This window comes from Oryzias latipes, chromosome 2, assembly GCF_053564925.1.
Source record: "Oryzias latipes strain Hd-rR chromosome 2, Olatipes_Hd-rR_3.1".
In the NCBI taxonomy this organism is placed as follows: domain Eukaryota; kingdom Metazoa; phylum Chordata; class Actinopteri; order Beloniformes; family Adrianichthyidae; genus Oryzias; species Oryzias latipes.
Genome location: NC_136238.1, coordinates 3974313 through 3999976, shown reverse-complemented (window position 1 = coordinate 3999976; position 25664 = coordinate 3974313). Strand labels below are relative to the sequence as shown.

Sequence of the window (25664 nt, the reverse complement as noted above, 5' to 3'; positions counted from 1 at the left end):
GCTAAAAAGAAATCTGGGATTGTTTCCATTCTCTGATATTAAGGTTGAATAGTACTGGCTTCTAGCTCTACGCAGAGCTTTTTTTATAATTTAATAGGCTATGTTTCCAGATATCCAGAGACTGCTCTGAACCGGAGCGGCGCCATTCTCTTTCCAACTTACGGGTGTCAATCATCACCTAAGTCATTCATCCCAACAGCTGTGAGATTGTACAATGCCACAGTTTAAATATGCATGTACAAACCGGTAATTATACATCCATAGCCCATATGTATACAGTAAACCCTGTATACGTACTTTAAAAACGTTTTTTTTCAACAAATAACTTCTGTACTGTCAAATAATAATTTGAATCATCGATGTAAACAGAAGGCTTCAAATCGCGGAGATTAGCCCCGCCCACCGCGACCAGAGAGTAATTGAATTAAACGGGAGAAAATTTAAAATGATCATGAAAAAATACAAAGTACAAACAGACAAATAGTGGCTCAGGTGTATTTCAATGCTCTTCAGTCTGAGAAGCTGCAGTGTTTTCTCCTTTTGAAGCCCGCGGTGCAGCTGTGTGTTTGTTCGGGAGAAGAACATAGTGATTGACAGTTGGTGTTGCTCTTTTTCTATGGGTTTTAGAGAAACTTGAAATTGCAAGATGATTTGCATGTACGTAATTTGGAAAGCTGATTTACGTACGTGTATGTAGGACAGGTGACTCCTGTGACCACAGGGTGGCAGCACTGTCGAGACTAGCCCTTGTGCTCAAATGAGTGGGCCAGATGGGACACCGTAGTTCGGTTGGGGTTTTGCTGGGTTAGCGCCATTTTGTCTTCAGTTTCCCTGTGCATGTTCTGAAGGTAAGATGGGCTGTGCGGCCCCGCAGGTTGTTACAGTTACACATGTCCAAACTGGTAATTTGTAATCTTGTTTCAGGACTGTTCATTAAACTGTTTTAAACTTTTACGTTGAAAAAGAAGTATGAGGCATTTGCACTTAGTTTAATTTAAATAAAGTTTTGGTAGGAAGCAGCCGTTAGCTAGTTGTCAGGGGGGAGGGGTCCGTGAGCAGGCTGCACGTGACAGCGATGCAGGCAGACATGATTTAATTCCATGGGATGTAGACGCTGAAAGATATATTATTTTTGTATGATGTCTCTGTAATTATCATTTTGTATTAACCTTTGGTAACCTTATTAATTTATGGTTTTATTCTGATTTATGTTTCTTTTGTTTTAAATTTACAATTTACAATGTCTGAGTTTACCTGACACGGAGTTTCCCTGTGCATGTTCTGAAGCTGCCTGACTGCTGATTGGATGTCAAGTTCTAATTAAAACAACAGGAGTTTGTGGTTCAGTCACAATCCTGAATCCAGCATCCAGTGTCCTGTGGTTCTCTCTTCGTCACTCCACCACCATACAACATCAATAAAAACACAACGCAGAGGGATGGCGTCGAGGGGCCGGAAGCAGACTTGCTGATGCTGAGGGTTACATCTTTGGTGCCGTGACCCGGATTGTGACAGTCTTTTGGACCCTGCAGACTCTGATTTTAGATAGGCATCCACCTACAAAACAGGTATCCTTTATTCTCAAGAAGTGGAGTGTAAGTGATTGAGTTTTCCTGTTTTTGATATATAGTGGGGGGGAAAAAAAAAAATCAGTGTCATTATTTTAATTCTAAGCTAAATGAAACCTGATGTATTTTTTTGTCTCTCCCTTTCCTGTAAAAGTTTGCTACCTATTAGTTTTCAAGATTATTTCTTATGCAGCTACTTGGTTTAACTTGGAGACATTTTGAACAAGTGGTTATTGCTGGACTGTTATATGGTTTTGATTTGAATCGTGACTGAATTTTATTTTTTTCTGTTGAATTTGACTTTATTTTTACATTGCCTACCCTCATACCTTGGGCTATAAAGTATAACTAGTCCCACGCCCAGTTCCAAATACACTCCTAGCATTCAGAACGGACAATATATTTTTTTTTGCATGTGTGCATAAAAGCGGCAGGCAGAATAAGATGTTAAGCGAGTACATAGACCCTCCACTAAACCTGGGGATGTCTCCAGGTGCACCTGCACACAGCTGTCCTCCTCAGGGTCCAGCACTAAGCCACTCTCATGAACTTGATGAGATCAAAGTTATTCCCTGCAGTGATGGGAGAATGGCAGAACACAACACAGCAAGCCAACAGCCAGTAGTGAGACCAAAGCAGCTCTATGACACCACCCGTTATACCAGCCCCCACTCGCAGCTCTTGGGTTTTGAGTCCCAGCCTCATAGACACCCCCTGGGGCAAGACCCAGAGTCATGGCTAAGCTTGCAGCCCCCTGTGCTCTCACCATATTACACTACACCAGCCCCTCCGGCCCAAGTCAGCATTCCTCAGCCAGTGGTTCCACCTAGAGACATTCGGCACCCCATGCCACAACAAGCGCCAACTGTGCCAGAGCTCCCCATACATCCCCAAGCTGTCTCCCACCTCAGCCCTCCGCTCACTCCAAGGCAACAGGGGTACATGGGGTACTCCCAATCCTGCACCGTGCCCTATGCTCCTGCACCGAACCACCATCACCCACCAGCTGATGTCACCACAAATGGAACTCCACCTACAGGATGTGTCTCCCAGATGCCCACACTGCCGTCACCTATTTTTTACTCTCAAGGCCCTTCGACTACTGCCTTACCTCCAACCATGGGTGCATTGGAATCCAGCCTGACTCTGTCAACCCCTATAAACCTGAAGACCACATCCCATAACCACACTGCTACCGCATTCCATCCCCAACACACTATGCCATCCAAACTACCACCACAGGTGGCTCCCCCATCTCATTCCACCAACCCATTATTGGCCTCATATGCACCTAATCCCCTATTAAGAAACTCCGGGACTACTCCGAACCCAAGCACTGCACAGATGACATATGGTGGATTTATGCAGACACACCAGGTGAGGAATGTCCAAGTTTTTACGGGCCATACAGATAGCAAAATGCTGGTTGATGATTGGATACGGGATATGCAGTACCTTCTGGATGCAATTGAATTACCAGCACACCTCCGCTTTTCAACTGTGGTGAGGCACCTGAGTGGAGAAGCTCGGAAACTGGTTTTGAACCTGCCCTCTTCTGAACAGACACCAGAAAAAGCCTTTGAGGAACTGCGGGCGGAATATGGTGATGCTCAGGGCTCCTTGGATCCATTAGCTGACTTCTATGAGCGCACCCAAAGGCCTGGGGAATCTGCCTGCTCATATGCAATTGCCCTTGAATCCATCCTGCGCTCGGTAGAAGAAAGTCAAAGAAGGAGCAGGCCCTTCCCAGATCGCGACAGCAAGCTCACCCGACAATTTCTGAGGGGACTCTGTGATGAAGAGGTGTTTGCTAGAATTGCCCCCATGAAGCCTAGGCTCTTAAGCTTCAGAGAGTTGCAAGTTGAGCTGCGAGATCTGGCAAGAGAATCCAAAAAGTTCCACTCCCAGCCCAAGTCAAAGAAACCAGGTGCACAGGTTCAATTTGCAGCGGAGTATAGCACAAATGTCAAAGCTGAAAGAGCTAAACCATCCTCTGAGCTATCAGCACTGACAGAACTGGTGCAAAAGTTAGCCATTAATCAAGAGGAACACATGGCCAAATTATCAAGACTTGAGGCAAGAATTGCTGTTCCTCCTCTGAGCCTCCCATCATGGCCCCAGTCCCCCCCTGCTCCTTCGCCAAGACCTCGCCCACCCGCCCCTCCTTACTCCACCCCACCCATGACGAACACTGAAAAAAATCAGAGCTTCGTATGTTATCGATGTGGGAAGCAGGGACATATAGCTCGTGTCTGCAAAGCAGCGTTCCCCAGCCCCTGCCCTAATCCTACCTGGGCTCAGCAGCCGCAGCCATCAACCCTTGCTGAAGAGGCTGCCATGCCACCATCACAGGCTTTAAACTCTTAGAGCCCGTGGGAGTGGGGGTCACCATGGGCGAGCAGCAAAGTTCCCCACAGCAGGAGGGAGAAGCTTATGATGGAGGAGAAGGACCATCTCTGGTGGGCCCACGGAATGAGGGTGAAGTGGAAGTCAGTGGTACGAAGTGTAAAGCGCTCATTGACTCTGGCTCACAAGTGACTAGCATCACGCATACGTTCTGGTGTAGCCATCCTACCCTCAAAGAACAACAGCTGCAAGCTTCCAAGATACCAATTGAAGGTGCTGGAGGCCAGACGGTGCCTTACTATGGCGTGGTGCATATAAACTTGAAACTGTTAGGCCAAGACTACAAGATGGTGCCTGCTTTTATTGTTCCAGATTCTGTGTACCGTTCAACGGTCCCCCTGCTGATAGGCACAAATGTGCTGCGGGCTGCTAAACATGATCTCCAAGTCACTCATGGGCAGCAGTTCCTCCATCAAATCAAGGAACACTATCCTGAGTGGTATACAGCCCTGTTGCAACTTGGGGATGCCATCCAGGGCAACATGGATGGCCTGGTGGGCCCTGTTGTATACACAGGCAAGAAGGTTTTAATTCCGGGAGGAAAAGAAGTTGACTTGTGGTGCAAAATTAAATCTGGCCCACAAAGAAAGACATTTACGGCTGTTATTGAAGGCCGTCCATTTCTGCATCTCCCCCCAAACCTCCTGGTCGCAAAGGTACTTGCCGATGTTAACAAAGGCTGTGCCCCAGTCCGCGTCATGAACCTTTCTGAGCGAGCTGTGACTATCATGCCTCACACAAAACTGGTCAATGTATTCCTGGTCCGCAATGTGGTGGAGTTTGCAGGTGATAAGCAGGAGGAGGGTGAAGGACAACAGGAAGATGGTGCGTGTCTGAGTTTTGGCCAGGTGGTGAAAGGTGCTGGTGTCAATCTGACTGAAGCAGCTGTGGAGAATGAACAACAGCGCTCCCTTCTGCTGGAGCTTGTGGAGAAGAATGCAGATGTGTTTTCGCAGCACCCAACAGATTTTGGTCACACAAAAACAGTACAGCATGAAATTCCCCTCGTTGATTCTAAACCCTTTCGGCTCCCGTACCGTAAGATTCCCCCCTCCCAGTGGCAGGATGTCAGGCGCCTGCTAGGTGAAATGGAGACTGCAGGAGTCATTCGGCCAAGCAAGAGCCCGTATGCTTCGCCAGTGGTGATTGTTACAAAGAAGGATGGGTCATTAAGGCTGTGCATTGATTACAGACGGCTTAACTCCTGCAGTACGAGAGACGCATTTCCCTTGCCAAGGATTGAGGAGGCGCTGGAGTCACTGGGCCAGGCAAAGTATTTCTCCACACTTGATCTGACATCGGGTTACTGGCAAGTGGAGGTGGCAGAGCATGATAGGCACAAAACAGCATTCAGCACTCCTATGGGACTGTTTGAAGCCAACAGGATGCCTTTTGGGCTACAGAATGCACCATCCACTTTTCAGAGGCTCATGACTTGCTGCTTTGGGGACATGAATTTCACTCATCTTCTGATTTATCTGGATGACCTCATAATTTTCTCAAACTCATTTGAGGAACACCTGGAAAGGCTGCAGCTGGTGTTTGACCGACTCCGTGAGCATGGGCTGAAGCTAAAGCCCTCCAAGTGCCTACTGGTGAGGGAAGAGGTGCAATATCTCGGTCATTTGGTGTCTGCTGAAGGAATTAGAACGGATCCAGAAAAGATCAGTAAGGTTAAGAACTGGCCTCAGCCAACCACTAGAAAAGAAGCCCTGCAGTTTCTGGGGTTTGCAGGATATTACAGGCGGTATGTGCAGAACTACTCCACACTGGCAGCTCCTTTGTATCGCCTCACCTCAGGCGATCCCAGAAAGAAGAAAAAAGGGAAGATGCAGTGCACAAACTCTGGCCAACCATTCGTGTGGACGAGCGAATGTGCGGAGGCATTTGACTCCTTGAAGGAAAGACTGGTCACTGCACCTGTGCTTGGTTACCCTGACTACAACAGGCCTTTCATTCTTCAGACTGATGCATCAGGAGAAGGGCTCGGTGCTGTGCTGGCGCAGGTGCAGGATGGAGCAGAGAGGGTCATAGCCTATGCAAGCCGAGGGTTGAGCCCCGCAGAGTCGAGATACCCAGCACATAAACTTGAGTTTCTAGCACTGAAATGGGCAGTCACGGACAAATTTTATGACCACCTCTACGGGCGAGAATTTTCTGTCCAGACTGATAACAACCCCCTCAAGTATGTGATGACTACTGCAAAACTGGATGCAACAGGTCAGCGGTGGGTGTCTCGGCTGTCAGCATTTAATTTCAACATCCAGTACCGCAGAGGCCAGAATAACACCAATGCTGATGCCCTCTCCCGCCTGTCCACCCAGGATGTTTCGGATGTTCTGCAGATGTGCCCACAGCGGGTGCAAACAAGTGTGTTAGCAGAACTTCCTCCTGCTGTTTTAGGAGAGCCTGAGACCAGTGAACCTCCTATGTCAGAGCCTTACGGGGATGTGGGGACTGAGTCGCTCCCTGCCATGACAACACAAGAGATGCGGGCTGCTCAGAGGGGGGACCCCGTTATTGGTTCAGTCCTTCACTTTAAGAGCCGGGGCCAAAAACCCTGTCGCGGGGTGAGACTCAGTGGTGACACGCAAGGAAGACTCCTCTTAAAGGAGTGGAGGAGGTTGGTAATAAAAGATGGAATTCTGTACCGGAACATAGAGGACACTCACAGAGGTGCAGTCCACCAGCTCGTTTTGCCTGAGCAACTTCGAAATTCAGTCAAAACTGCTCTTCATGATGACTCGGGGCATCTGGGATTTGAGAGAACGCTGCAGATGATCAGAGAGCGGTTTTACTGGCCAAGAATGTTCCAGGATGTAAAAACATGGTGCGAGCAATGCGAAAGATGCTGCCTCAGGAAAACACCAACCGCAGGTCTCAGAGCTCCTCTGGTCAGTATTCACAGTAGCGCACCCATGGAGCTTGTGTGTGTGGACTTTTTGACCCTGGAAAAGTCCAAAGGTGGAATAGAGAACGTACTTATTGTAACAGACCACTTTTCCCGATATGCACAGGCCTACCCCACTAAAGACCAAAAAGCTCGCACAGTGGCTAAAGTGCTCTGGAAAAACTTCTTTTGCAGATTTGGTTTCCCATCAAAATTGCATGCAGACCAAGGTCGCAATTTTGAGAGTGCTATTGTGAGAGAGCTGTGCAAATGTGTCGGCATCACCAAAACACACACCACGCCTTACCATCCCCAGGGGAATGGAGTGACCGAGAGGTTCAACAGAACTCTGCTCAATATGCTTGGGACACTTGAGCCGCACCTGAAACCCCACTGGCATGAACATTTAGATGCCATGACACATGCTTATAACTGCACACGGCATGATTCCACAGGCTATACACCTTACTTCCTGATGTTTGGGAGACACCCCAGGCTTCCAGTGGACCTTGTTTTTGGACTCTCTATCAGGGCTGAGGAATGTGGGTACAGTGACTATGTGCAGACCCTCTCTGACTGTCTTTCACAGGCCTACGCCCAGGCTAACAAAACATCTCAACATGCCAAAGGACAGCAGAAGAAGTACTATGACCGAACTGCAAAAAGCCACGCCTTCAGCCCAGGGGATCGAGTGCTGGTCAAGGTCTGTCATATAGAGGGGCGACAAAAGCTTGGGGACAAATGGGAGTGTCACCCGTACATTGTGGTGAAAAAACAGAAAGGCATCCCGGTCTATGTGGTGCGTCCAGAGAATGGAGGAGCAGAACGAGTTGTTCATAGAAACCTCCTCACTCAGTGCATGTTCCTCCCAGTGGAGCAGAATGAGGATTCTGTGGAGGAGCTGCTAGAGACTGACGTAACAACTGGAGACATAGGCACAGAGCCAGGTGTGATGGAGGACAGAGTGCTGGGGGATGTGGAGGACAATGTGGAAGGGGATGTGCAAGACCTGACAAGTGGTGAGCATGAACACGACAACATGGTGGACTTCAGCGCAGAACTGATGAACGAGGCAACAGAGACAACAGCAGCTACAAGTGGGGGTTACACCTCTCAAGTTCCTGACTTTCCAAAAAGAAACCCACCTAGGAATAGGCGCCCCCCAAAGAAACTGTGCCTACTACACCAGGCCGCAGGGCCTTTGAAAGACCAAGAAAAGATAAACCGAGGCTGGGAGTTGTGGCAGAGAGTGAAAGCTAGGAGAGAAGCTCGGTCATAATGATCCATTAGAAATAGTTAAGTCATTTGGGCTCAAAATACACATAATTTTAATGGGACACAATATGGTTTGTTCGGTGGGTGGTCTTTGAAGGGCTAGGGCAGGGGCATTTGTCTGATGGCTGGGACGCCATCAATTAAAGTCGGGGTGGATGTAGGACAGGTGACTCCTGTGACCACAGGGTGGCAGCACTGTCGAGACTAGCCCTTGTGCTCAAATGAGTGGGCCAGATGGGACACCGTAGTTCGGTTGGGGTTTTGCTGGGTTAGCGCCATTTTGTCTTCAGTTTCCCTGTGCATGTTTTTTTTTTTTTTTTATTGAACAATTGCAACATACACAACAAGAAAATACAACAATTATGCACATTTAATGTACAATAGAATTCTGAATACAGAACAAACATGTTGCATTCTTTAAAAAATACTAATTATTAATAATAAACACAAAAGGGAATAAGAAATAAAAAGAAACAAAAAAAATAAAGAGAAAAGAGAAAATGCGAGAGTAAATCTATGTCAGCAGTCCAAAAGATTTACAGATGCTAATTGTTTTTTGAGCTTTTGTATTTTTTGAAGCAGAAATTAAGTTTAAATAACGCTGCAGTTCCAGTTTGAACACAAAGAAATCCGGTTTTTTATTGGAAAATTTTCTTTTGTGTATATGAAATTTAGCGATAAATAATACCATGTTTACACAAAAGAAAGCATCACGGTCTTTGACATCAAAGCTATGAAAACCAAAAAGTATGTTTTTATAATAAAGTTGAATGTCAGCAAAAATAGAATCGGTGATAAATTTGTGAATGTTTTTCCAAAATCTGTATGTAAATTCACAAGACCAGAATAAATGAGCAGGTTTCAGGTTGTTTCTGGCAGAAAGTACAACTGGTGTTTATGTCAGCCTTAAATTTAGTTCAGTGATGAAAGTCTTCCGGGAATTCCCGGAAATCCGGGTTTTTGAGCAAACCGAACGTACTTTCCGGGAAATAAAGACCTGATCTCTACGGACAAATCGCTTTCCGGATTAAAAAATGGTCTGAAATCAGCTAATTTTAGCTCTATTTTCTATATTTCTCCGCAGATCGCTTCCTCTATGGTCGTGGCCATCTTTCGTCTTCCCGGCCTAATTGACCAATGACGGCACGTTTTAGTTGCTTTCGGATGCGTCGACGGGTCTGATTGGCTCTGTCTGCACCACGTGGTCAGCGTGACTCGCTTCCCTAGAGACCAAAACTGGCGGACCCACGCTAAACGTTCACAAACACATCTGAAGAGTTTGCGATCAAATTTGTGTTAAAATAATGGCAGGCATCGTCATTATTGAGCGTGGTCACGACCTCAGTTGTGAGAAGACGATAAAAAACAAATTGAAGTGGTCTTGGCTGGAAAAAAAAGATTTTTAAGGTAGTGTAGGTCAAATACTTTTTTGTGTAAAATAATCTCAAAACCACATTTTGAAATAATTTCAATTTTAGTTTTGAGTTTCAGTTTTTATTTTGAATACATTTCTTTATCTAATTTATTTGTATTTCCTAATTACCATGATTTAGTTCAGTATAGTTGACATTAATTATAAGTATTTGATGGTTTGGACCCGCACTCCCTTAAAAAATAATGTTTACAATGTTTAGTTTAGTTTGTATGTTTGTTTTGATATTTCCCAGATTACTTAAAAGCAGATCCCATATTTTGATGTAATTATAGTTTGAGAAAACAGTGCAAGTGGATGTTGTACATCAGTCATTTCTAAAGCAGAAATAATGTATAAATAACTGAGGTATTTTCATAGAATATCATAGTTACTGGTGTTCTTTTTGCCATTTGGGGCTTTGATGTTACTATATTTTAGCAATTGTATGTTTTGCAGCTTTAAGGAAAAGCGTAGATTGTAGGATTGTGTTACTTTGAGCAATTTTCCAAATTCTTTTTTGGGACCAGCAAGTCCTTAATGGAGAGTCAAACTAGGGGTTTGAATGACAAATCATGATGCTCCGATTAGTCTTAGTTTTTTTTGATAAAGAAGTGAATAACTAGCTGCCAGAATGCACCAGAATGCATCTAAGACCACGTATTTTTCCAAAATTTCGCTCTGTGCCCGCCATATCGCTCAAAGAAAAGTTCAGGGATTTTTTCCTTACCTGACTTTCATCACTGTTAGTTAAATAATGCTTTGCTGGATAAAATCTGTGTAGGAGTTTAAAAGAGATTTCTTTGACTTTATTTGTTAAGAAGTATTTTTGTGGTAAAGACCAGACTTTTTTCCAATCAATGTTAGAAGTGAAATTAGCCCAATAAAAGGAAGCTGATGGAACAGAAACTAAATTATCTTGAAACAAAGCTCTGATTTTTGAGTTCAACTGTTTAGCGGAAGTGAAGCAGACATTACCCAGAGGGGATTTGAGCACATCAGGAGGATGAAGAGTCAGAGGATGAGCGCTGTAGAAACCCCTGAATAACATGCAAAGCCCAGACGGGACGGCATCAAACACTACTGCAAAGTCTTTGGGAGTTATTGGTACTTTATACTGCTTTGTGAAATCTGAGTAGTTATATAATAATCCAGGTTCTTTGAATAATTGATTGAGGAAAATTATACCATTATTAAACCAATTATTTAAAAACAGAGTTTTCCTTTTATAGACAATATTACAGTTATTCCAGATAATACAACTCTGTGGAGAAAAGTTGTGTTTGTAGATCAGAGCCCAGGCTAAGAGAACCTGTTGATGAAAATTTGACAGTTTCAAAGGGATTTTTGGAATACTATAGTTACAGCATAGCAGGAAGTTAAGGCCTCCTACCTTTGAAAATACAAAATGTGGAATAAAGTTCCAGATAGATGTGGGGTTATTAAGATATTTCTTAATCCAGATTACCTTGAGTGTATTGTTAAGGGCAGTAAAATCAATACAATTTAAACCGCCTTTATCAGAGGTATTTAAAATAACAGATTTTCTGATATAGTGAGTTTTATTTCTCCATAGAAAGTTATATAATATTCTATTAATTGTATTGCAGACTGTGTTATTAACCTGTAGAGATTGAGCTGCATACGTCAAACGAGAGATTCCTTCTGCTTTTGTAAGCAGAACTCTGCCCTTCAAAGACAAATCTCTTTGCAGCCATTGGTTTAGTTTTTTTTTGGTTTTATCTATTATTGGAGAGAAATTTGTAGAACATCTGGATTGCATATCTTTAGTGATTTGAATACCAAGGTACGTAACAGATGTTTTTACAGGAATACCTTGGATAGATGTAAGCAAACAGTTTTTAACAGGCAGAATTTCACATTTATTTAAATTAAGGGTAAGTCCTGAAGCTTTAGAAAAGGATTGGATAATATTAATCGCCACAGCTACTTGTGAAGCGTCTCGGATAAAGAGAGCAGTGTCATCTGCTAGTTGACTTATGAATATTTCCCTCTCAGCCACAATTAAACCTTTTAATGGGCTGAGTTTGATATGTAGGTTAAGGAGTTGAACAGAAAGAAGAAACAGACTGATAAGGGGCATCCCTGCCTTACCCCACGTTTCAAGAAGAATCTAGGAGAAGTTCCGCTGGCGAGTTTTATAGAACTATTACTATTGACATATAAAGTTTGAACAGCATTGCAGAAGAATTGACCAAAACCAAATTTATTTAAAGCAGCAATAATGAAATTGTGTTCTAAAGAATCAAAGGCTTTATAAAAGTCTAGAAAAAGAATGAGACTGTCATCCTGCACGAGTTCTGAGTAATCTAGTATGTCTAAAATTAATCTAATATTGTTTGAGATATGACGATTATGCATAAATCCAGACTGATTTTCATCAATAATTGTATCTAAGACTGGCTTTATTCTATTTGCAAGAATCAAAGCCAATATCTTATAATCACAATTCAATAAGGTGATTGGTCGCCAGTTATCTAAGGAAAGAGGATCCTTTCTCGGTTTAGGGATCAAGGTAATCAGTCCCTGAGATAACGTGGGAGGGAGTGCACCCTTGTTAATGCTTTCTTCAAAAACTTTTAATAAAAATGGGGCTAAATTGTCAGAAAACTGTTTATAGAACTCGGCAGTAAGGCCGTCTGTTCCAGGAGATTTATTTATTTTCAGATATTTTATAGCATCTGTAACCTCAAAGAGATGACCTCATCACAACAGACTCTGTCCGCTTCACTCACTGGAGTAATATTATTGACAGTGTTAAGAAAGGTAAGGGCAGATGTTGAACAATAGTTGGAAGAATAGAGTTTACTATAAAAATCAGAACAATATTTTGCTATGGTACTTCTATCATCAGAAATGACCCCATTAATATTTAATTGTGAAATAGAATTGCTATTGGACTGGTATTTCTCTAGCCTGAAAAAATAGGCAGAGTTCTGCTCTCCTTCTTCAATCCACCTTCTCCTAGATCGGATAAACGCGCCTTCTGCTTTGCGTTTATAAATGTCATCTAACTTGTGTTGTAAGTCTATTAAAGCTGTTTTATCCGTTTCATCTAGGACATCTGTTGGCTTAGATGTAAGAAGAGCAATCTTCTGTATTACATCTGTCTCAACAGCTCTTCTTTTTTTTGTTAAGTCAGAGCTATATTTTCTAAAATATTTACCAAGTTCGTATTTCAAAAGTTCCCAATTATTACAGAATTAGTGTTCAGCTAGTGCATTGTTCCAATAAAGTTTTATTAAGCGATGAGTTTCAGAAATCACCTCCAGATGCTCAAGAATGGTACTGTTTAACTTCCAGTATGAAGCTTTAGTGCCAGAGGAGCTCGACAAAGGGACGGTTAGATGAATTGTTTTGTGGTCTGAAAGCGGTGTGGCATGAATATCTGTTTTAACATTTTTTAAGTCTTTAGAAGTAAGCCAGAAATCAATGCGTGAGTGTCTGGTCTGTGATTTGTTACACCATGTATAAGCTCTTTGGTTTGGATGCGAGTCTCTCCAAGAATCAATTAAATCTAAATTTTGTGCAAACAACTTTATAGGAGAGTTAGAGTCTGGACTCCTGGGAGGCCATCTATCCATAGAATTATCAAAAACTGAGTTAAAATCCCCTCCAAATATTATAAAAGACTTTGGGTATTTAGACAGCCAGTGCAATAAACGTGTTTCTAGTCTATTGAAGAGAAGATTATTTTCTGTTTGAGAGTTGAACCCGTACACGTTGACTAGAATAAAGACGGAATGGGCTACTTCAAGTATCATAAAAATGTAATGACCATCTTTATCGCTGTCAGATAGCAAAACTTTTCCATTGAATCTGTTTTTGAGAATGCAGACACCAGCAGCTCGCTCTGTACCATGTGACATCCACACATCATTTCCCCACTGTGACCTCCAGAAGGATTTGTCTTGTTCAGTTGAGTGGGACTCTTGGATAAAACAAAAATCTGAATTAAACTGCTTACAAAACAAAAAAATGGCTTTACGTTTAACATTGTTTCTTAAACCTCTCGCATTTAAAGAAATAATGGATAAAGACATGAAGTTGAAATAGAAAAAAAGAACAAAAACAAAAGATATTTAGACCAAAGAAGAAGAAAAAAGAAGTTGAGTTAAGGATTTTTGGTCGCTTAGGAACAGAAAGAGGATAAGAACCTGCAAACCATTACAAAAAAAGCTGTGAACTAAGACCCTAACAATAATTATTTCCTTATGAAATAACACCAAAGTGATGGGCGTTATTAGTCCCATCTTACTCATAAGAGTAAATGTTTTAAGAAAAAAATAAATAAAAATAAAACCCACAATGCTGCTACTTGATTCACATTTAAGTATAATGTAATACTTAAAATAACATTATAATGTTATATCAAAAACAAAATTAAAGCAAGATAAAAATTAAAATAAAAAGTAGCAGCTTGAATGCAATAGCTTATGAGCTCAAATAAAATCAAATTTTAAGCAACAGTATCATTTTTGATAAATGTGGAAAATAGCAAAAAACGTTCAGATCCAGCTTTCACATCTGCAGCCTTCGTTAAGGCGGCAGGATTTCTTTACCATTCACAAAGGCACGTCCTCCAACAAAGAACGCCAGCTTGTTCTCCCTCCTGGCTTTCTCCACGGCCGGCCACAGTTGGTTTCTCCGTTCGCGGTCCTCAGCAGACAGATCCTCCGCCATCCTCAGGTTGTGTTCTTTCAGAAAGGCAGATTTCTTTGCGGCGCGCCAGACAGCATCGCGGTGAATCCTCGCAGTGAACTGGATGATGATCCCTCTCGGTTGGTTGTTGTTCGGTCTCTTCGGGCCGAGTCTGTGTACCGTATCCACAACATCGGGGAGTTTGTCTTTTGCCTCCGGTAGAACAGACTGGCAGATCTGGATCACTTCTTGCCGCACGTTCTGATTTTCTTTCTCAGCCAAACCGCGTAGTTTCAGATTCCAGCGGCGGGAGTAGCTTTCCAGCTGGGAGATCCTTTTTTCCTGTGTTTCCACGATTGTTTTATATTTCTCCAGTTGTGCCTCAGCGTGGACCACTCTGTTCTTCATGTCACTAATTTCAGTACAAACGACATCAACGGAGCCTTTTACAGCTGAGATTTGCATGGAGTTCTCCTGCACAGCTTTTTTCATCTCAGAGATCTCTCTGGAGTTGCCGCTAATTAACTTTTCCAGAGTGTCTGACCTCGAGTTTATCAATTGTGTGAGTGACGAGAGTTGAGAAAGAACAGCCTCTGTCTCCGTTTCTGTGACTTTTCTCAGCTTGCCAGCTGGGGAAGCAGTGGGTGTGCAGGGAAGAGCAGGGAAGTCTTCTTCTTCCATTAGGAATGGTTCCGAAACTGCCTCCATGTAGTCATGCATTGAGTCAATTAATTTGACTTTAGCATCAGTAGTCTTACTCGACGCAGACGGCTTTGCAGGATGGCTAACGTTAGCAGGTTTGCTAACAGAGCCAACACTCGCTAGCGATTTCTTGAGTTCCGTCTTTCTCTTCTCGGCTTTGCTCATATTGCTTTGAGAACTATGCAAAAAGTATAAAAAAATGTAAAGAGGTAAAAAAAAATCAAGAAAGGGTCTTTGCTCACCGTGTATTATTACAAAAAACAGTTAGGTTTGCAGAGCTCAGCCAAACACGACTGTTCAGAGCGCCATCTTGGTCACCCCCCTTCCCCGTGCATGTTCTGAAGGTAAGATGGGCTGTGCGGCCCCGCAGGTTGTTACAGTTACACATGTCCAAACTGGTAATTTGTAATCTTGTTTCAGGACTGTTCATTAAACTGTTTTAAACTTTTACGTTGAAAAAGAAGTATGAGGCATTTGCACTTAGTTTAATTTAAATAAAGTTTTGGTAGGAAGCAGCCGTTAGCTAGTTGTCAGGGGGGAGGGGTCCGTGAGCAGGCTGCACGTGACAGCGATGCAGGCAGACATGATTTAATTCCATGGGATGTAGACGCTGAAAGATATATTATTTTTGTATGATGTCTCTGTAATTATCATTTTGTATTAACCTTTGGTAACCTTATTAATTTATGGTTTTATTCTGATTTATGTTTCTTTTGTTTTAAATTTACAATTTACAATGTCTGAGTTTACCTGACACGGAGTTTCCCTGTGCATGTTCTGAAGCTGCCTGACTGCTGATTGGATGTCAAGTTCTAATTAAAACAACAGGAGTTTGTGGTTCAGTCACAATCCTGAATCCAGCATCCAGTGTCCTGTGGTTCTCTCTTCGTCACTCCACCACCATACAACATCAATAAAAACACAACGCAGAGGGATGGCGTCGAGGGGCCGGAAGCAGACTTGCTGATGCTGAGGGTTACATGTACATATTAAACTGCAACATTATTAACGCACAGGTAGAGAAGAAGCGGAGTGACTTTTTAGCCAATCAGAATGCAGAACACAATGCACGATGCAAATCCGTGAAGTAGCGAAACCGTGAAAAGTAAACCGTGTTATAGCGAGGGATCACTGTATTCTGTGTTTTTACTTTATTTAATTTTATTATTACGCATAACATACGTTATGTCGTAATAGTGTACATAAGTTATTAGTTTTTTACTTTTTCTATTTTTGCACATTTTGTATTTGTACTTTTGCACATTTTGAACACCCCTCACTTTTGCACATTGCTGCCATACTTTTCTACTTTTTGAACTGCTGTAACAATTGAATTTCTCCAATGTGGGATCAATAAAGAATATCTCTAATCTCTAATCTCTCAGCATAGTCCTGTTTAACATTTCAGACCTAACATTCTATACAGATGACACCGATGTGTCTTTGTTTGATGTTTGGTCCAAATGTCTCATTCACTGCAGTGAATGGAGGCAAAAAAAACCTTTATTTTGATAATTGATGTCCATGAAAAGTCTAGATACTGGTGGAGCGATATTCCTGGCTACCATTTCACCATGAAGACAGAGGAACACTCCAAACAACTCAGAGAAACGGTTGCTGAAAGGTATCATCCCCCAGACTTCAGTGAAATTAATTATCAAGAAATGGAAGGAATGTGGCACATGTGTGAATCTGGATCTTTAGATCAGGCCGCCCTCATAAAATGAGTGACCGTTCAAGTAGGAGACTTGTGAGAGAAGCCGCCTCCTACAACTACTGTGAAGGAGTTACAAGCTTCAGCTGCTGAGATGAGACTGTCATGAAGAAACTGCTTCCTGGTTCTTCACCGCTCAAAGCTTTATGGGAAGATAGAGGGCAGAATGAATGCTTCAAAATACACTGAAACCATGGAGGACAAGCTTTTTCAGTCTGCAGAAGAACTACGGCTTGGGAGGAGATTTCTATTCCAGCAAGACAATGATCCAAAGCAAACTGCAAAAGCTAACAGGAAGGGTTTAAAAAGAACCAGGTCAATGTTCTGGAGCAGCAGAGTCAAAGCCCAGACCTAAATTCATAGAGAATCTGTGGCTGGACTTGTTCATGTTCAGGATCCACCCAACCTGACAGAACCTAAGCAGTTTTACAAAGACGAATGGAGAAAAACTCCAGAGAGCAGCCAATGCTGCATCTACTAAATACTGACCTGAAGGGGTGAATAATTATGCAAACAATTATATATATTTTTGTTTCATCTACATTACTTTATAGAAATCTGTTTTCAACATTGAAGCATTGAAGGATATTTTTCGAGTAAATTTGTTGTGTAAAGAAAGACAAATTTTATCCTATATTTAACTTCCAAAAATGTTGTGTCTGTTCTAACTTTGTTTAGTTCATCATCAGAATGAGGTTTTTCCAAAGCAGACTAGATCTAGATTCCAGAAAGGTTAGATTTAATCTGAAACATCTGAACTCTTGATGTAATTCATGGAGATCAACACGGTTTAACTGTTGGAGCACAGCAGCTACATTTATGAGGATGTTTTTCTACAGAGAAAAAAAGATTCTTCAAGCATTTCTGGACTGAGGAGAACATGTTCATCTGAATCTTCTCCAGAAAAAGAAACCAGTGGAATTGTCAGACTTGGAGAAATCAGCCACACTATGAAACCAAAGTCAGACATTTCCACCAAGAAAATCTAGCAAAGCAGAGAAAACTGAAACTTTTCTCCTGATTTGGTTGGAATCAGACTGGAGCTGCTGTCAGTCAGAGTCAGCAGTCAACATGTTTTCTTCTCCAACATCTCTGATGTCTCTCAGAGACTCTCAGAAGACTCAACTGAAAAGATCTCATCACACACATGATGCTCCAAGTGAGTCTGATCAGAGAGATCCAGAACTGAACCAGACCTCAAGTCCTTCATCTGAAAACTACAGATCATCTGAACTAGAATCCAGAATCCTTTAACTCTGACAAACACTTACTGTTCCAATTCTGAAAGGAGGTCCTTGAAGTCTGGATTTCCACCCTTTGATTCGTCACTCCTGAAGGAAACACTGCTGGATCCTGATCCAAGTCCATATCTATGTTGAATCCTGATGTAAAAACAATTGTTTTATTAGAAACTCATTTCTTCTGTTCATCAGATTCTCTTCATGTTGAACTATTGAACTCAGATCATGAACAGACTGATCTGCAGTGAGACAGTCTGTTCTAACGCCCCCTTCTGACAACTGTGTGACACTGCATGCAGGGATTGTCTCTGGAATCATTTTTGTTTGTGGATAAAACACTAATCTTAAATGTCACATTAGTTTATAGATGATACTGTTTTATTTTGAAAAACAGGATTGTTTTCAAAGGCATCAGGCTGAACCCTAAATCCTTCAGATAGGAGACATTTCTACATGTCATCAAACTCTGAATTCCATCAGGCTGGAAATGAAGTTCAACAAAGTGAAATCTCCAATGACTTAGTCTCTGTCTGATTAGAGATTGGAATGAGAAAGAAGCAGGAACCACAGTAGGGGACATTTCCAGGGCCTTTATTTTGAAGGACAGACTTTCAGATCAGCAGGATTCTGCTGGTTTTCTCCAATTTCCATCAAGTCTTTCTTCAGATTGACTCATTCATTTTCAGCCTCAGTTTCTCTCCTCGTGGATCAACTCTTTGTATTCATAGAACAATATTGATCAGTAGAACATCAATGTTGAACTGAGACTGTTGAAGAATGAAATTCTAAGTAACAGATTGATTAGACTGCATTGGAAATCTTGATGTCATTTATGTCATTTACAGTATTATGAGAAAGTCTGGTCCCCTGATAATTTTCCAGGTGTTTCTTCATAAATCATTGGTTGTTGGATCATCAATTTCAGTTAAATCTATCATCTAGCAGATGAACACAGTGATGTTTGAGAAGTGAAATGAAGTTTAATGGATTTAAAGAAACTGTGCAATCATTACTTCAACACAAATAGGCAGGTGTGTATATTTGGGCCCCCAACAGAAACCTGCCATCAATATTTAGTAGATCCTCCTTTTCCAATCTTTTCCTATAGCTTCCAATCAGGGCCTGGATTCTGGTTGAAGGTATTTTGGAGCCTTCCTCTTTATAAACATCTCCAGTTCAGTCAGATTTGAAGGCTTCCCAGCACGGAAAGCCTGCTTTAAATCCCAGCACAGATTTACAATCATATTCAGGTCTGGGACTGAGATGGTCGTTCCAGAACATTGTTCTTGTTCCTCTGCATGAAGGCCTTTGTAGAATTAGAGCAGTGTTTAGGGTCATTGTCTAGTTGAAGGATCTTCAACTTTGTCACTGATTCTTGAACATTGGTTGGAAGAATCTGCTGATACTGACTGGAATCCATGTCACCTTCAACTTTGACCAGATTTCCAGAACCTGCACTGGCCACACAGCCCCAAAGCACGATGGGACCCCCACCAAATGTGACTGTGGGTAGTAAGTGTTTGTCTTGGAATGCTGTGTTCTTTGTTCAAGCATTCCGCCCCTTGTTATGTCCAAATGACTCCATTTTAGTTCCATCAGTCCACAGCACCTCATTCCAGAATGAAGCTGGCTTATCCAGATGTGCTTTAGCAAACCTCACATGACTCTGATTGTGGCATGTGTGCAGAAAAGGCTTCTTCTCTACCATCCAGCATCTCCTTGTGCAAAGTGTGCTGAATGGTTGAAGGATGCACAGTGGCACCATCTGCAGCCAGATCACGTTGTAGGTCTTTGGAGCTGCTCTGTGGGTGGAGTCTGATGGTTCTCACCATCCTTCAACCTCTGCCTACACTATGATGTTGAACAATCTTTGTTTTCAGCTCATCTGACAGCTGTTTTCAGGTTCCCATGGTGACATTCTTCAGAAAAACTTGCTCTTGGCCACCTGAAATCCCCCTTCTCATGATTGGCTTCACATGTGTATGGAGGTCAAGGGTCAATGAGCTTGTAAAACAATAATGATTGGTAAAGGTAGTCAAATCAAAACAACAGGGGGGCCCAAATTTACCCACCTGCCTATTTTTGTTGAAGTAATTATTGCACAGTTTCTTTAAATCCATTAAACTTCATTTCACTTCTCAAATATCACTGTGTTCATCTGCTAGATGATAGATTTAACTGAAATTGATGATCTGAACAACCAATGATTTATGAAGAAACATCTGGAAAATTTTCAGGGGGGCCCAAACTTTCTCACACCACTGTATAAAATAGAATGAAGTTCAGCTTTAAACAGGGTTCATACGGTTATGAAAACCTGGAAAAGTCTGAAAATGTCATTTCTAGATCCTTGAAAAGTTTATGAACAAAGAAATCTTCTGTAAAGTTCTGGAAAAGTCCTGAAATGCTCATATTTTGGATGCAAAAACATAAAAATATAGTAGTTTCATATGAGATTTGAAGTGAAATTGTGTCAGAAGTTCAACCTGGATCTATCAGTGATGAGAGTTTCTGTTGGCGTAAAGCAGGTGGAACTTTCATCAGTTCAGCGCGTGACGCTTTCTACTTGCTGTTCATGGATTGTGGAAAGCTCCAAAATGCCAATCAAATGTAGCTTTAACAACAAGTGGCTTTTCAAGGAGAAGCGTGAACCGTTTATTTTATTTGAGACTCAATCCAGACGACAACATTGGAAACAAAGCAGCAAAGTCTGTGGGTGACCTGCTGGACGCTCACCTAGTGGGTGTGGTCAACTTTGTCAGACTTGGAGAAATCAGCCACAGTATGAAACCAAAGTCAGACATTTTCACCAAGAAAATCTAGCAAAGCAGAGAAAACTGGAACTTTTCTCCTGATTTGGTTGGAATCAGACTGGAGCTGCTGTCAGTCAGAGTCAGCAGTCAACATGTTTTCTTCTCCAACATCTCTGATGTCTCTCAGAGACTCTCAGAAGACTCAACTGAAAAGATCTCATCACACACATGATGCTCCAAGTGAGTCTGATCAGAGAGATCCAGAACTGAACCAGACCTCAAGTCCTTCATCTGAAAACTACAGATCATCTGAACTAGAATCCAGAATCCTTTAACTCTGACAAACACTTACTGTTCCAGTCCTGGATGGATGTCCTTGAAGTCTGGATTACGACCCTTTGACCAGTGACTCCTGAAGGAAACACTGCTGGATCCAGATCCAAGTCCATATCTATGTTGAATCCTGATGGACAAACAATTGTTTTATTAGAAACTCATCTCTTCTGTTCATCAGATTCTCTTCATGTTGAACTATTGAACTCGGATCATGAACAGACTGATCTGCAGTGAGACAGTCTGTTCAAACGCCCCCTTCTGACAACTGTGTGACACTGCATGCAGGGATTGTCACTGGAATCATGTCTTTGTTTGTGGATAAAACACTAATCTTAAATGTCACATTAGTTTATAGATGATACGGTCTTATTTTGAAAAACAGGATTGTTTTCAAAGGCATCAGGCTGAACCCTAAATCTTTCAGATAGGAGACATTTCTACATGTCATCAAACTCTGAATTCCATCAGGCTGGAAATAAAGTTCAACAAAGTGAAATCTCCAATGACTTAGTCTCTGTCTGATTAGAGATTAGAATGAGAAAGAAGCAGGAACCACAGTAGGGGACATTTCCAGGGCCTTTATTTTGAAGGACAGACTTTCAGATCAGCAGGATTCTGCTGGTTTTCTCCAATTTCCATCAAGTCTTTCTTCAGATTGACTCATTCATTTTCAGCCTCAGTTTCTCTCCTCGTGGATCAACTCTTTGTATTCATAGAACAATATTGATCAGTAGAACATCAATGTTGAACTGAGACTGTTGAAGAATGAAATTCTAAGTAACAGATTGATTAGACTGCATTGGAAATCTTGCTGTCATTTATGGACAAATAGAATGAAGTTCAGCTTTAAACAGGGTTCATACGGTCATGAAAACCTGGAAAAGTTCTGAAAATGTAATTTCTAGATCCTTGAAAAGTTTATGAACAATGAAATCTTCTGTAAAGTTTTGGAAAAGTCATGAAATGTTCATATTTTGGATGCAAAAACAAAAATAAAGTAGTTTAAGATGAGATTTGAAGTAAAATTGTGGCAGAAGTTCAACCTGGAACTATCAGTGATGAGAGTTTCTGTTGGCGTAAAGCAGGTGGAACTTTCCTCAGTTCAGCGCGTGACGCTTTCTACTTGCTGTTCATGGATTGTGGAAAGCTCCAAAATGCCAATCAAATGTAGCTTTAACAACAAGTGGCTTTTCAAGGAGAAGGATCAACTGTGGCTGATGAAGGTGAGGGTTCAACCACCAAATGGTTCCTGAGCGCGGCTGAAAACTACAGCTCATCTCAACTAAAATCCAGCCTCCTTTAACTCTGACAAACACTTACTGTGTCAGTCCTGTACAGATGGCTTTGAAGAAACGATTCAGACTTTTTGATCTGTCACTCCTGGAGTAAACACTGCTGGATCCAGGTCCAGGTCCAAGTCCAGGTCCAGGTCCAGGTTGGTTCCTGTGGAGATTGCAGGTTGCTGGTGTGAGTCCTGAGCTCTGACATGGAGAAGATCATGGACAGTTGGAGATGTTCATCTCACCTCTGAGCTTTGCTCTGGTTGTCATGGTTACCATCTCTGCTTTTAGAGGGAGGGGCTCTCTCCTGTGGCTCCTCCCACTGATCCATCCTGCTGGATTCACTGGATCCACATCAGCTCACACACACCTTCACCTGCAGAGGAAACCCTCCTCATCATCAGAGGAAGCTGCCATCAGCTGCTGCACTTCTGCTCTCCCTCCAGCAGGTGGAGACATGGAGCTGCAGCAGCAACATTTCCTTTCAGTCACTTTGACACAGAAACAACAAACTTCCTGTTTCTACACTTCAGGGGGGTATTCCAGGAAGCATGTTTAAACTCCCCTGACTTTGAGCCTGAACTCTGGCTGAAATCCACCTGAACTTGCCTTACTCTTGGTATGTTGGTTCCAAAAGACGGGAAAGATAGATATATTTATATAGACATATAGATATCTCTATCTAGATAGATATCTCTTTCCGGTCTTTTGGAACCGACATACCCAGAGTAAGGCAAGGCAAGGCAAGTTTATTTGTATAGCACAATTCGTACACAAAGTAATTCAAGGTGCTTCACAAAACAGAAAAATGCATTAAAATCACAATACATCATAGAAATAATCAACGTAAAATTTACTTTAAAAGAAACCTTTCAGTCATATGCATGGCTAAACAGAAATGTTTTAAGTCTAGATTTGAACATGAACACAGAAGAGGCCTGTCTTACGCCTTCAGGGAGGCTGTTCCAGATTTTAGCTGCAGAATATTGAAACGCTGATTCCCCTTGTTTAGTTCTGACTCTGGGAATCAACAGGAGGCCGGCCCCTGAGGTCCTCAGAGTACGAGATGGTTCATATGGCACTAACATGTCAGAGATGTACTTTGGTGCTCGGCCACGGAGAGACTTGTACACAAGCAAAGCTGCTTTGAAGTCTATTCTTTGAGGTACAGGGAGCCAGTGCAGAGACCTGAGCACAGGACTAATGTGATCATACTTCCTGGTTCTGGTCAGGACTCCAGCAGCAGCATTCTGGATGTACTGAAGCTGTTTTACAGCTCAGAGTAAGCAGCGTAAGCAGGTTAAGGCAGATATATATATATATATATATATAGCACATAACAGTACAAAGAATTAGACAAAACAGCGCTAAACACATTTGGTCAAAAACCCAAACTTAAATCCAAATGTGTCCAGACAGGCAAAGGGAATGGTATCCCACAATTCCTTGCGGTGCCAGTCTAACAGCAGCACCAAAGTTACACCTACTTAATTGAATTAATTTAAATGAAAGTAAAATAAATGTCTGATAACTACGTGTTATTTTTAAACTGACTTAACAAAAAAATGATTTATCTTAACTGAAGCAAATAATAAAGTTAGATCAACAATGTAAAAAAGTTTTTCTTTCCAAAATCCATACACTTGATTATTGTAAATTATTGACAATTACCCATAATCCTACCAGTTTATTCCCATAATTGTAGGACTTTATTCTGATAAATGTATTTTTTTGTTATTTTGATGGTGGCTCCAATTCTCTGTCCTAAAGTTCAAATGACTGAACTAGAAAAACTAGACACACAACTCTGTCCAAAAACACACAAAACACACCATGAGGAAGACAACAACTAAAGTTTAGAGTCTATGAAGACTAACAGCAAAATCATTGAAGATGATCTGAAAAATAGAATTGATAGTTGAAGAAAAGCAGAAAAATCTTTGTTTTCATCCACTAAGGCCTCATGGTCTCTCTGCTCCAAACATTTCTATTCTAGCTTGTTGGTCTGATGGAATCCCAGAGTTCCTGAACATGGAAGGAGGAAATAGGACTCTGTTACCTGGAACTGTAATCTATTACTTTAGGAAGGAGTTCTCCCACAGACTGGATGGAGGAGAACAGGAAGGTTTGGAGTCAGAAATGAAAAAAGCCAACAAGCATCAGCTGATTGTTGTTGAGGTGATGAAGAAGAGTCCTCCATGTTGTTGATCCAACAATGATGAAGCTTTGGAAACAGCAGAGGGAGGAGAGTTTGCAGAGAAAGAAGAAGATCTTCTCCAAACATTCAGAAACAAACAGTCAAGTTAGTGAAGACAAAGTTCCAGAAACAAACTCACTTCAGTTTCTGCAAAGAGATGAAGAGGAAGAAGAGTCTCCCTCACCGTGTCAACGCAGCTGCAGCACTGATCACTGACTCACAACCAGGAAGAGTCCACCTGGATGGAGGCGGGGCAGCACAGGTGGGCGGGGCAGCAGGTGGAGCAGCCTCAACCAGAAACCTGCTAGTCACTGGGAGGAGGGGCGGAGCTTCAAGCTGTCAGATTGACATATAGTTGATGTCAGTGAAGGTCATGTGACCTTCTGCTTTCTGTTCTCCCCTTCCAGACGTGCATGACCCCCCCCTCATCTGTCATCTACTGACACTGAAGCAGAAACTCCTGATGGAGCTGAAGGGAGGGGCCTGACTATTTCCTGGAAACAGCTCCTTCTGATCATCAGTCAGAACAGCCGTTGGAGGCAGAGATTTGATCCCAAAGAAAAGCTCAAAGTGAAAGAATGTGGATCTTCCAGATCTGTCAGAGCTTCCAGGAAAAACTCTGACAGATTCCAACAGAGAGAAAGATGTGAGGAGCAGAAAAACACTTTAGTTTGACACTTTGATGACTGCAGGAAGTTTAGAAAAAGAGTCCCACTGATCTCTCCAAAGCTCCAAATCTCTGTTTTCCCTCCAAGGATCAGGATCTTCAGGTGTTTCTCTTCTCCACCTCATACCTGCTGATCTTCCTCCAACCACCTGAGTCTGTTTTCTCTTCCTGTGCTCTTTCAGCTCTGCAGAGACTTTCCTCCTCGTCTGTCTTCCTCATCCATTCCTTTGCTGTCAGATCAACTGTCAGCTTGTTGCATCACATGTTGGAGTTTGGAGCAGGAGCTCTGATGCCTTCATGGTCGTCTGTTCAAAGCAGAAATGTTCCTTTCAGCTCAAACACATCATCAGCTTTTAGGAATTGATCTGCAGACATCAACATTGTTCTGATTTGATGGAACATTCCTAGATTCTCTGGGAATGTTTCCATCTTTTCTGATCACATTGTTGACTGACAGCTCTGCTCTGACCTCTGACCTCTTTACTGCTGACACAAACATCAACATTCAGACTGTTTGGAACCAGAGTCTGAGCCTGAGAGCAGCTCTGACTGAAAGAATGTG

General features: G+C 42.1%; 2 protein-coding genes across 2 annotated transcripts in view; one reads left to right on the top strand and one right to left on the bottom strand.

Annotated features, from left to right (window-relative positions):
* The window catches only part of LOC144983685 (NLR family CARD domain-containing protein 3-like), a 32017-nt gene extending 7289 nt beyond the window's left edge, over nucleotides 1-24728 (bottom strand). Inside the window, exons 1-5 of the mRNA XM_078930747.1 lie at nucleotides 24575-24728; nucleotides 22484-22614; nucleotides 22279-22401; nucleotides 20975-21085; nucleotides 17900-18010 (exon numbers count right to left, since the gene is read on the bottom strand). Coding sequence (XP_078786873.1) covers nucleotides 17900-18010; nucleotides 20975-21085; nucleotides 22279-22401; nucleotides 22484-22569 — 431 coding nt within the window. The 5' untranslated portion in view covers nucleotides 22570-22614; nucleotides 24575-24728. The remainder of the gene's footprint in view (nucleotides 1-17899; nucleotides 18011-20974; nucleotides 21086-22278; nucleotides 22402-22483; nucleotides 22615-24574) is intronic.
* On the top strand, nucleotides 565-5680 carry LOC144983691 (uncharacterized). The gene is made up of 2 exons (XM_078930804.1): nucleotides 565-848; nucleotides 1288-5680. The coding sequence occupies exon 2, from the start codon at nucleotides 2013-2015 to the stop codon at nucleotides 3933-3935; it is 1923 nt and encodes a 640-aa protein (XP_078786930.1). The 5' UTR covers nucleotides 565-848; nucleotides 1288-2012; the 3' UTR covers nucleotides 3936-5680.
* Nucleotides 24729-25664: the final 936 nt, after the last annotated feature.

What these genes read in the sequence shown, in the direction of transcription:
- LOC144983691 (XM_078930804.1), top strand. Translation starts at nt 2,013, where the DNA reads ATGTTAAGCGAGTACATAGACCCTCCACTAAACCTGGGGATGTCTCCA.